Raw genomic sequence first — 13,326 nt, 5'->3', positions numbered from 1 at the left:
CATCACAGTTGATTCCGGATGAGGAATCGTGAGAATCTCTCAACTTTCGTCATATGTATCTGGTAAAGCATTTTAACACAGTTGGAAGGCCCAAAGACATTTGCAGTGTACGGAAGGTCACTTTAAAATGAAATCCATTTGGGCCTCTTGAGCATTTTCTTTTAGATGAAAAATCACAACAAAATTTGCTAACAGGCAGATGCATACAAACACAGGTGAATGTGATTGCAAGCATAATGGCCAGTATAAATGAAGGCACACATAAAAACTCCAGACATGCTCAGACAAAGATCCCCCTTATAGCCTGTAGCATACTCAGTATTTTGGGAAAGTGCTGTTCGTGAGCATGTATAAAGGGTGGCACGGCACGGCACACGAGGGGGTAGGTGACCAACACTATGCCTGGCTCTCTAGTGCTGATGTTTACACACATGATGTCCTCAGGTACTCTTTTAAGGCTGAGTCGACCTAGGAGCAGTTCATATATTCGCCACTGTTATTGTATAGCCATAACAAACTGTTGGCAAGTGCTGTTAGCGAGCACCTATGAAGCTCGATTCTCGCTCACGGCCAACACCAGTGACGATTATCTAAATCGGTCCTGGGCCTCCCCTCGATCGACTCGGCCTCAGATGAGCACCTGGTGCGGTGGTTAAACATCGCCACTAGGGAGACAAAGGTGGCCGGGTGCGGTGCTGGCCATCCACCCCCTCGTGTGCCGTGCCAACCTAAGTGCTCCCTACACAACAGAGTACACACACACCCTTATGCAACCACATATATGATAGAATTCTACTTATAAAGTATTTTTTACCATTCTTAGCAGGAAGTATGTTAAGAGTTACTTTTCTCTAATAAATATGCAAATAAATAAACCTGTTAAGGTTAACTGGCACAAAAAAGAATTGGCATAATGAACAAATGCAGCAGCGGAAGGTAATATTAGCAGTTTTTGTACAGCATCACAAGTGCTAATTGGCTGGGATGTTATTACTTTGGCAGTATAGCACTTAATGAAGGCTCCTTTCACCTTCACATACCACCTACCCCACTTCTGTATCCCAGCACACCACCTTGTCTTCCTTGCTCCAGACACCTGCTGACAGGATGCTCGTGTTATCTGTAGAGACTGCCGATCATAGTGTGGATTTCTGCACCAATCATAACATGTGTGGATGTTGAACTTTTTTCTCACCATACGTAGCCAACCATGCTAATCGGAGTTTGTGGGGGGAAGGACCGCAAACTAAACTAATCATCTCAGCCTGAAGTTATTTAGTCAGCAGCCAGTTGCCTTCTTTTCATCAGGTGAGGCTCATTGAGACAACGTTTCTTTGCAAGGGAGGTGTAGGATGGAAAGTGAGCTCTGAAATCTGTGTGGAACGTGTGGTTCCCACAGGGACACTCTTGACATGGGAGCATGTTAGGGATTTTTCTGAAGCCTCTTGGGGCACCATGGTTGAGTATCCGTGCCCACCTGTGAAGTGAGTGAATGCAGTTGTTGTGCCTCACTAGGAGCTCTTGTAGATGCAGGAAGCCACACGACCACAGGTTCCTCTCGTGTGAGATACTTATCCACGGTCTACGCATGATAACTTTCGCACGCTCGTGTCTTGCAATTGTTTGCGATGTTTCTGTTCTTTTAACTTTTTATATTTCACATTAATTTCACACTTTGTATATGTTTATGAGTTTAGCTGTCTGCCTAAAAAGTTATTGATAATAAATGCAAAACACATCTGGCATTGAAATTGGATCCAGAAAAATCTATAAAAACATGCAAAACACACTTCAGAATTAATTTGAAAGGTTTATTTGACTCAACATTGTAAGATAGCAAAGAGGATGTTTTAAAATTATGAAGAGTTTGATGTCGCAATCAACTGAGATCTTATTTTGTGCTTGCTACTTGCCATCTGTTATGACACATTTCTAAAATATGCTGGCACATTAAACCAAATCACAGGTTGTCACGGTCATTTTTTTGTAATGAATTGCTGTTGTCAGATTGCCCTTCCCTTGTGAGAAAGTCAAACTAAATGCATTGGTCTTTAATGAGCATGCCTGCCTATTCAAACACTGTCGCTCCGTGAGCTGCTTTTCTTGAGAATGTGGGAAATTTTGGGTATTTGCTTGCGGTTACAGGCTGTTATTTTATGCATACAAATATTAATTTGTAATCTACTTTCATTATTTATTTTAGGCTCACAAGAGCAGCATGGGCTCAGTTTTCTATAATACTGTTAACATTTGAACATGAATAAATAAATGACAAATAATTTAGAGTTTGTGATGTAATGGTGATATAAGAGTAGGTTTTACTTTTTCTGGCAATAAAACAGGTGTTAAGATGTTCAAACACCCAAACAGAAACCTTTTGCACCAGAGACAGCCTTCTTTCGGGCCTAGTCTCAACCAGTGTTAGACCAGAGAATGGATTTTGGCCTTTTGGCGTTCTCTGGTCTAACGCTGATTGAGTCTGAGCTCTAATGAAGGCTGTCTCTGGTGTATATTAATCAGCTTCAAAGACAATGGATTTATTACCATGGCATGTTTTTGTTTGCATGTTCACCACAAGTATGTGTGGTTAATGCAGACATGATTCCTTGCAAAAGGTGTCGATCGTGTTGCGATCGAAACGTCGTAGTTTTTTGTTATTTTCAAAGAAAATAACAGAGACAGCCTTCTACGACGTTTTGATCGTGTTGCTATCGGAACGTCGTAGTTTTTTGTTATTTTCTTTGAACCGATCTACGTGACTTTACTGAAAGACCCAAAGAATATGAATTCCTCCAGTGACGAAAGCTTTAAGTCGTGATAATTATCATTCCAGGTATTTGTAATAGTGTAGAGTCTGTACAGATACATTGGTGTTTTTGAGTGTGTGTTCTGAAGGAGAGGTGGCATCATGATTCGTACTGCTATGTTACAAACGCAGTGACTTGCGTTGTATTCCTGGATATGAACATAACCTTTGAAAATTGATATATAAACATGGTCGGAATCTCCACGAGGTCAACTTTCACCCTTTTGTGAATGTTACATCAGCACCGAGGAAACAAAGGTCGCCCGGCATGAATGGTGTTGGCTGAGCACCCACTTTAATGCCATGCTGGCCTTCGTATGATTGTGTGTATGTATTCTGTAAGGTCAAACAGGAGTCTTTGTGTATGTGTGTGGTTTGTACTAGAGGAGTGGTGGTGAGGTGGTTTGTGCACTATTCCAATTCAATCAACTCTGGTTAGAGACGTCTTTGTGTGCCTATGTGTGTGTCTCTCTCTGTGTGAGTCTCTCTGTGTTTGTCTCTGTGTGAGTCTCTCTCTGCTTGTGTGTCTGTCTGTGTCTCCGTGTCTATGTTTTGTCTCTCTCTCAAATCTAGCAATCTTTGGAAGAACGTAATCAACCAGGTGGGGTGTTGACTCTTGTGTTGGCCGACTCTCTGTGTTGTATTGCATTATATTTCCAAGTTTACTATGTTTGTTTTCTCATTCATTTGTACCTGATGATGGTTGCTTGTGTAGCAAACGAAACGTCGTAATCTATTATAATTTAATTTCTTTCTACGTGACTTTACCGAAAGAACCAAAGAGTAATTCCTGCAGTAACGACATCTACCATAAACATGTTAGATTTGGATGGCAGATTTGTGTCAGAAAGGCACCACGTGTTTAAGCAAAATAAAATTGACTTGACTTGATATCTTTACAGGGCTTGACACCCACCCCCCTCCCCCTACAGAAATCTGCATTGACCAGTATGGTGAAATATGGTCAGACAACCCCCATTCAGTAGTGCATTAACAGAGCTTTCAAATTATTATTACATCCTAATTAGTTGATGTCTATTATTAATTGGCTGCTGAGCTCAGTGTGTGGGGTGTAATTTACTACCGGCTCCTTGCATGGCAGACTTTCCCACTTGTCTGCTTCCTTGCACCACTTGAGTCGTCTCTCTTTTGAGAGTGAGATATACTGTGCAAGTTACCAGTTGAAATTATTATTACGCCTGATCTAGACCTTCCCAAGGCCAACTTGACCTAAAATAAATGCTGGGCAGACAACAGCAGTAAGGCTGGTGTGGTGGCCATACCAAGACCTTGTGTGGTGTGTTTGACCTTAATGGTGCCTGCCAAAATCACCAGGCCCAACGCTCCATAATTCTAACTTGGAGATCTTTGTCCTTTCCTTCTATTCTGTGCATACAGTTACTGGCTGACCAACAAGGTGTACATCAAAAGACCCACGACCGGCCTGCTCATGTACACACTGGCCACCCGCTTCTGTCGCGAGATCCACCTCTATGGCTTCTGGCCCTTCCAGTACAACATCGCTGGCCAACCCGTGCGCTACCACTACTATGAGGGCCTTCGGTACCGCTACCGGTCGCGTGCCGGCCCACACGCCATGCCGCTCGAGTATCGAACGCTGCACCGCCTCCACTCTCTCGGTGCCCTCAAGTTGACTACGGGGAAGTGTACTGGTCGTTGATCAGCGTGATGTGTAGGAGCGACCCAAAGCACGGAGAGAGAGAATTGGACGTGAGGATCATCAAAGGCCCCTCGTCATCATAAGGTGCTAATCTGCACCTCTGATTAGCACGGTTGGCTGCGTACGGTGTGGAAGAAGTTCAACATGAATACATAAGTATACATTGGTGTTAAATCATCACTGCACATTTCTTATTAAGTGGAAGGTGCACTCTTTTGAGGGTTTGTCATACTGTGTTTTGTGGAAGTGTGTTACAAGTTGTGCAGAGGTGAGTGGTGCAGTAATAAGCAAAATGCAGGTAAAAGAACTGATGAAAATAAGATATCAGCACGTCTTTTCCAAGCGGAAAAAGTGAGAGCCGCAAAGAGGTTTTGTGACTGCTGGCTGCTTAACAGAGAGGAAGTGTAGATGTGGAGCTGAGAATAATTGACTTCCCAGATGAGCACCGTATGGATTCACAAACACATGGTGTCAGCTTGAACCTCCAGCCCGGTCAGTGTGCTGGCATCAGGGGACAGAAGCCATATTATACATTGGGAGTTGTTACTCTGCACGTGAGAGGTGATCTTCGAGTGAATACTTACTCATTGTCTTTGACTATGAAGCATATCTGTAAATCCTGGAAAAATATCCAGAATGTACAAGAACATTTGTTTTCAAATTCAGCTCACAATGAGTGCCAGTGGGTCACAGACATCAATCGCTTTTACTACTTAGCTCAGCAGTTGATTTCAGGCCCCTTAAAGCTTGTGCAGAACTAGCGGGTGCCTTTGTGTGCTGTGTATAGCGTCGCCCACCTTGCCCTGCTGAGGTGTGTGCTCTACCAAACCATGCACACATAAATCGATGTGTATGGGGTTCCTGAGGAGGGAGTGTGGCTTGCCGTGACGGGAATATGTGGAGAAATAATGTTCCTTGTGTTTGGGGTTGAAGGAAATGGTTTTTGGTTTTACCTTCGTACACATTCACGTGTTCCTTCCTCGTGTAATCTCAAATAGTGAACACGGATATTTTTTTTTAGATAAGTGCTAATCTCTGTCCTGTGCTGCAAAGAAGACGAGATTGTGCATTATGTATTTATTTGGGGACAAAACCTTTTAGTTTTTTCACATTTCAGCCCAAACACATTTACCACTGCTTAGCAATGGAAACACTTCTTACACCAAATAACACCAATACAGTGACATTACTCTTAGTAAGTAACAACTTTATGTTTTGTAAGGCAGTAATAACATTGAATATAGAGTAATAACATTGTTATTACTCTATATTCATTTGATAGCTTAATTTAAGTTGGGTACCTTATTCTATCAGTGTGCTCAGGCTATTTTACCTTATAAAAACAAAGAAGAAGTTTTTTTTGTGAGAGTGAATTTTCACTGTGGTTGGTAAGATGATTCAGTCAAAATTTGTATCCAGCATTTGGTTATTTGACTAACGACTAACAGCAATCTTTGTTTATTGCATTCATTGTAGAAGTAAACTTTTGTGCAATTTTACCAAAATGTTAGCCATCCAATTACAGGGTAATTTTTAAAATGGGTGTATGCGTGTGGTCCCTCTTCTTTACAAAGTGATAATACGTTTGTATATATTATGTACTGCCTTCATGAGAAGACAAGTACAAGCCACTCGTCTTAATAAGATGTCACTTGTGTAGATGGGGGCACAGAGGTTGGGTCGAGCGCATGGCGCTGCATTCAGAATCCCACGGACTTTTTTTTGTCCCCCCCCCCCCATTAGCAGCGTTCGCCCCAAAATATGCTCCCCGCCATGCACAATGGCGTTATCAAACAGGGTTGGCAATGCATGGTGCACTTGGCCACTGGGATTTCGATACGAAAAAGGTTTTCCTCTGCTGCCCCCCATAGTCTAGAACTCCCCTTTCCTCAGCGGTCCGTGGTCTCAACCCCATATCCCCTGTTCAAGTCCAGGCTCAAGACCTTTTTTTGCCTCTGCCTACGACTGACAGTTTCAAACAATTAATATGCTCACTGTTCCGTATACTGTCTTGAGATATGGTCGCATTTAAATGCTATATAATAAATTCAAAGTGTGTTGTATTGTAAAACAAGGTGAAAGCAACAAGTGGCTTTCACAGCTCTTGCTGGAAATATGTACGTGTTTGAAGACTGACCGGGTAGCAGTAGATATTGGTAGTGTTTAGTTTTTTTGTACTGTGAAAATGAGTAGACGCTTGTGTCCCTGTTTTTTCATATGAGCCTGTCGTGCAGGCGGCTCCGCTGTTAGTCCGAGCAACAAAGCTGCAACTGCAATCAACCTCAGGTGCAGTATCCCCTTGACTGGGTGTGTATGAGGACCATTGTTGAATGGATTGTAAGCTTAGAGGAAATTCTCTGTTATGTCTATCATGCAGGAACACACTGTGTGGATAGATTCCCTGTAACATCAAAAGAGCAACAGGATATGTTTTATTACAATAGAAAGTACACCATGCCTTCACGGATCAGTGAGCGCGAGCTAAACTGGCATTGTCGCCTGCTGCAAGTCTGCCTTGAGCCGTGCTCATGAGCCGTCTTGCTGCCGGCGGTGCATGATGTTCCCTGCTAACACCCCTCACCGCTTTACGATTGCCTCTTTTGGGGGAACTCAAATGTAGAGCCCTTGCCGGGGAGGCTAAGGCCTGCACCAGTCGTGGTTCAATACAACGCAGAGACTGGGGGGTGTCTGCGGAGACACTGATCAATTGAACCACGACAGTGCAACATCTCTTAGAAATAAGAGGAAGAACTGTATCTGATATCCGTAAAAACACTACCTAAACAAAGGTAGCTTGATATTACTTAGGGTGGGTTTGAAGTGCCACTAATGAGAAGTAGACATTTAAATGATGGTCTCGTGCAGTAGTTCCCAACCTGCGGTCAGTGGTCTGCAAGGCCTGGGGAAGTGGTCCGTGTGGACCTGCTGCAGATGTTACAACTTTTTTCACAAAACACCATATTTTTAAAATCTTGACTTAGAGCTTTCGTGACTGCAGGAATTCATATTCTTATTTTCTACTGCGTGGTGGTCTGCAAAAACGCTTTGAGTGTTGAAAGTTTTCCGCTAGTCCATGAAGCTTGAGAACCACTGGTCAGGCGTATTGTTTATTGCACTCTCGTGATGTCGCATCATCAGTGTTGGGATATCACCAAGGCGCTGTGACAGTGTGCATGATCGTAGCGTTTAAGCCTTTTTTCCCTCAGTAATGCAGCTTATAATTGTGTCAGAGGTTAATGTAATTCTTGTTCAGGCGATAAGGCAGTTCCTGACCATGTTCTGTGGAAAAATACCGGCAAATTGAGACTTTAAATTATTTTACAGATTTTATTAAAAAAAACTGGGGCAACTGCTTTTATCCTCAACATTCATTGGTCCTAATGTTTTTGTTGAATATTACTGTTTTCGCATTGGCTTGTCTTCTTAGACAGTTTATTTTATCTCATTTGAATATTTTTTTTATTCCAAAATGAATCGGTGAAAAAAATTGGCCTCTTTTGATGTATTCACTGTTTTTAGAGGTCATGGATTTTAAAATCCAACCTTTGTAGCAACTAGCCTTTGAACAAAAGCAAAATCTAAGAAAGGGTCCAAGCTGGTATCGTCTGATATATGGTTAAAATTAATTGCTTATTTTTAAAACTGAACATGATGCAGAGGTTGCAGTTGAACATCAGTTATTATGAAGCTGATGGAGAGGTTTTCTTGCATGACAAGTGAAGTGCTCGCATAATTCCTGATTGGTTGAATTGCTAAATTCATCGAATGTTCACATTATCGGTTTAAAAGGTATAATCAGCTGGTTTACTTCCACTCAATGTCAAACTTGAGGTCAGTGTTTAAGTAAATTTGCCAGAGGCAATTGGAGGTAGTGGATGTGTACAGTCCTTGACAAAACCGCCACACAGTAGCAGGTCTCGTGAGGCCTTTCTGCCTATTCCACAAGAGCTTTAGCTTCAGATATTGCCAATTTACAAGGAGTGCCATATCCTACCATGCCTCTCTCAATACTCCCACTATTGCTCTGGAGGTGCACAAGTGTAGTTTGAGTTGGCACCCGCATGAGTCAGCCAGCGAGATATTATTACCTTATCCATTGCATGCAGAAAAATAAATTCTTCGTATTTTGTAATTGGCTTATTATTATTGAAGCAATAACCACTGCCTGCAAGCCTAATAATGATGTAAATAATGTCATTTATTTCTCTGGTAATGCCTCATGAGGACATTTTTAAATTTGCTATTTATGCTGTTAAAACCCAAACATCGGTGTATAAGGGAAAGTGGAAAACCCAATGTCAATGTTTATATTGCGTAACAACCTTGCACCTGGAGGAAGTGGGGTTATTAATGCGCGTCTATTTTTAACGCTCGAAGACGAACATCACTGTTAAAACAAAACTCGTATGCCTTATAGTCTGAAGACTTTTAAAATGATCCTGCATTGGGATGTTTGACCAATTACATTTTAAGGAGTATTTGCTTGTGTAAGGAAACTGGAGTTACCCACGGGTAAGGGAGTTTCACAATTCTACTTGATATACCAATCTTTACTCAAAGCTTTGGATCACAGGTGTGCCCCACCATCCTTGAGTTGATTTAAATGTGCGCTTCTCCAAGTGTCCAGTTCCAAGTGCTTCACAGTTTGGCCCCACTTGTGCATTGCACTTTTAAGGAAACTCATAACATAAATCATAGAACACATGATTTAATGACAGCCTTGGTACTTTTTAAAATTAATGTTCCACATTTTATTCGCCAAAATATTGCCATTGTTTGGGTATCAGATTCCTGCAACGTTGCGTGTTACGGGTGCTGCTGAAGAATGAAGCATGTTTGCTGGAGCTGGGGTCACGGCCTGCCTTGAAGGTCTTTGCCTTTAATTTATGTGCAATGGTTGTCGTCAAAAACTTTAGTATTTTGTTAACTTTTCGTAACTTTCTTTTACAGTCGACAAACCATTGTCCCCATAATAAGCAGCATAACACTAGCATGTTAACAACAAAAACATAGTAAATATTGCAGAGTGGTGCGTCGCGTGTGTGAATAGCTGCCCACTATGCGGGCTTGGCTGGCTGCCATGACCACCGCTGCCGTGACTACGGCAGGTTGCCACGGAAACCCAACCCCGGGCCACCACTAACCCTGGCCTTTCGTGGCTTAATGTGACCTTTTTTAGGTTTTCATTTTTAATAATAAGGGATCGGAGCAGTTGTTGCAGCTTTATCCATGTACGCTGTGGGCGAAGCTGATACATTTTTGGCACGTGAGAAAGAGACATGTTACGCAAGTGGCGTGGGAAGTATTCTAAGCGCCCTGCGAAGACATTCTGTAAATTAAGGCCATCGTTTTTACAGGAGTTTTGAGTGGACTAAGTGTGTTTTAATTGTCGGCGCTTTATTTCTAAGGCTGGTGAAGTACTTGGTGTTTGTGATGGCTTTGGAAAATAAATGATTATAAAACACGCCCTGTTGTCTACAAAGTATTCATGCACGTCGGTAACAACTGGTCGGCAATAATGAGCTGGGAGACTTCATATTTGAGGTAATTTCTCGAAATGTTTTATCTCTACATTGTTAATTAGTTCTCTTTGCCATATTTTAAGATTGCTTCAGTGACAATAATCGTGTTTGTATAGCATTTTATGAAATGTAATTCTTATTTTGAAGAAAAATGTGAAAGTTTAACATGTTTTTTCCACTCCGATGTATATGGGAACTTTGCATTTCAGCTCCCCACACAAGTACCATGATCAACGTATGCGATAAGTTTCCTAGCCAGTGAGAGGCTTGCTGTGTAGTTTATTATTTTCCCATTCCCTCCATGTAACAAGGGTAAGCAGAAATTGCTGAATTTGAGGCTGAATTGAGTTCAGGTTAAACCAGAGCCATGACCTTGACTCGAATGCCAAACCCAGTTCAGCCATTTAGTTGACAACGCAATTTTGCCTCTTTCATGAATTGAAGAGACTGGGAAGAATCTTAAGCCATGTGGTCTTGGCCTTCCTGCACCACCCCCCCTCCCGTAAGAGTGTGAGCATGCCCACCCACATATGCTCTTCTGAAATTGGCCCGAGTATTGAGTCTTGGAATCCGATCAGGCTACCAGCACCAGTTCACACCACATGCATGCAAAGTAAACCTCAAATCATCAAAAAGAGTGCCAGTTCATTTGTGCCCCATGCAGTTGGCTATAATGAGCTGTTAGAGCTTCTGGCAAGAGGGTACCTCGATTAAATTTGTATTCATCTAATGTTTCAGGCTCGCAGAGCAGGTGCTGCTGGCTTTAATAGCCTAGCCATAGTGGGCACACGTAGGGGCAGACTCATCTTGTGAATATAGACCATTGTGGTGTTGTCTCCTGCAGTGACATGTGTGTTTGTGATTCTCAGCAATGAAGTGAAATGTGGAGTGAGCACAGTTTGCTAAACCACGGCGAAGCAGCAGCCTGGAGTTGATTAATCATAACATCGGTCGCCAATACGCTCCAGGCTCCACACTTATGAACACCGTCCTGTGCCGGGCACCCACAAAGCTGCATTCATAATTACCGTAATCGCTCATTCATTCGGTCGAGTGGAGACTTCACCCCACTCCCGAGCGCTTCAGGCGAGGACTGCCATAGGGTGAGCGAGAGGTGACGCGGCCCATCGAGACGTGCCGCGGCCCATCGAGACGTGCCGCGCACTCTCGGTGAACGTGGGACACGGTCAAGACACGAACACCCAGAGTACTGTACTCGCAGCGCGGTGCGTAAAGTCGCCCTAAGGCCAAAGAGGTCTGGCCGGTTTGCCCCCACACTCACTTGGTGCCACCACAGCGCAGCTCCCCACCACGTGGTGCAAGGGATTCACTCCATGTGAAAGCCACAAGGACATGCGACTTGCTTTCATAATTAAACTTTTTTTTAAAAACGCTCACCTCTGTCCAGATGCAGAAAGGCGAGACCACACGTTCCTAAGGTTTCGAGGTGATGGGGGGGGATACTGGAAATTCCAAGTATTCCCTTTAGGATAATTATCGGAATCGCTGATGGTATTCACCAAACTTATGATATTGGTGGTGGCCTAACTCAGGAAGAGGGGTCACCCCATCTATACGTGTCTTGACGATAGGCTGAGGATGGCAAGTTCGAGGGTGGAGCGAGTGTGATCCGTGTCCGCGGTGGCTGAGGCCCGAGAGGTTCACGGCTTTGTCCTCGACACCCATTGGTGCAGCACGTGGCCTCCTGTGAACACCTGAAACACTTCGACACAGTGCAAGGAAAGTGAGAAGCTGAATTATCTAAGGGTAGAGGTCGTCAAGATGATGTCAAAATGGGGGAGGGCCCACTAGGCTATTACACGTGACCTTGGGCCACGTGGTATCCATGGCCAAAAGGGTCCCTTGATCCAGGTTGCACATGTTCAAGCCATAATGGTGCCCCCTGGACACGTCAGATATTGTAGGAGGCAGTGTTCCTTGTCTCGTGTGGTTAATGACCTCGAATGGTGGCTCAGCTTAGCCCAGCTGACCAGTGGAAGTCCTGAAGTCGGTGGGGTCCTAGAGACATGCCAATAGACTGGCATGGGGAGCCTGCTGCGAAAAATGGGCCTTTTAGGACGAATGGTCAGAGACAAAAATAAGTGCAAAGCATAAGCTTTCGTAGAACCTGGGGCGATTCCATTTAGCACAACTCGTAAGGGGTAGTGGCCGGGAAAGACGTGCTGATCAGGTGCAACAAGGGTCTCCCAGGTTAGACACATTGATGTAGGAATCTATACTTCTGATGTCTTTGGAGAAGACCGGGGTTTAGCCTTCGCGCAAGCAATCTATGGGATGTAGGCAATGAGACTGCAAACGGGTTCAGCAGAGAGATTATACCCAGGAAAGTGGATGCTCCACCCGGAAATTTAAGAACAGGTCGCACAGGTTTGACGGCTGTGTGAAGTCCCCTTCCCCACCCGCTTTTGCAGTCGTGTAGGCTGCGGACACGGATGTCCCAGGAGGGCCGCCCTGTCCGCAGCAGTGTCCCAGTAGAGACGGTTGAGCGGTTTAATTAAAAAGAGAACTTCCCTACCGCCAATGAGGCTCCGTTTCTGGTTCATTTGGACCGCGTCGAAGTGCCGGCCACCCATTGTAAGGTGGCGAGGTCAACAAATCTTGTGCAAGAAAAGCGCCCATTCTATACGACCACCCGACCATAAGCCGACGCATTTCTTCCGAGCTGTTTTTTGTGCTTCGTTTGTTGTCCTTCACCCCGCACCTCCGATGAGCACGGTGGGCTACGTATGGTGCGAAAGAAGTTCAACGTACACACGCACGGACCAAACGTGCGACGTTCAACAGCAGCGGTTGAAAAATATCTTTTGGGTGCTTTTACGCCATCTGTAAAGCGTTCGCATTTGTGTGTTCATTGCTTGTGTTGTCATATTTAGTGAACTTTGGTAAAATGCGTCAACCTGTAAACGGCTTCCTGCCAGCACGGCCGGATAACGTTCCAGGGAAGTAAAAAAATAATCCTGATGGCGAGCGATTGACCACACGTACAAACCACATTCGGTTACACAAATCGCACATGTGCAAGGCACGCACCCACAAGGCCACAGAAACAAACAAAAAATCAGTTTGCACGCAGAAATGGTTTTATTTATATAGCGTCAAGATAAGTCCATCTGTTCCTAATTTCTGCGCAGTTTCAGAACGAGCCGCACCCAATGCAGAGAGACCAGCCCGGTGTGTCAGACTTCCTGTCACAGTGAACCCATCACCTTGTCTGCAGCCACGTTACCTGGGGGCAAGGTCGACTTGCCCGTGTGCACACACATTATTGCAACCCACAGCCATTTGTTCCTTCCGTG

At 44.0% G+C, this 13,326-nt stretch overlaps 1 protein-coding gene across 1 annotated transcript in view; it reads left to right on the top strand.

The window, feature by feature from the left end:
• LOC144731403 (CMP-N-acetylneuraminate-poly-alpha-2,8-sialyltransferase-like) overlaps positions 1–9,953 on the top strand; it is a 42,035-nt gene extending 32,082 nt beyond the window's left edge. The window contains exon 5 of the mRNA XM_078612422.1: positions 4,205–9,953. Within this exon, the coding sequence (XP_078468548.1) occupies positions 4,205–4,487 (283 nt within the window). The 3' untranslated portion in view covers positions 4,488–9,953. The remainder of the gene's footprint in view (positions 1–4,204) is intronic.
• Positions 9,954–13,326: the final 3,373 nt, after the last annotated feature.

This window comes from Lampetra planeri, chromosome 39 (assembly GCF_965212315.1).
Source record: "Lampetra planeri chromosome 39, kcLamPlan1.2.h2, whole genome shotgun sequence".
Classification (NCBI taxonomy): domain Eukaryota; kingdom Metazoa; phylum Chordata; class Hyperoartia; order Petromyzontiformes; family Petromyzontidae; genus Lampetra; species Lampetra planeri.
This window is presented reverse-complemented; position numbering and strand designations above follow the sequence as displayed.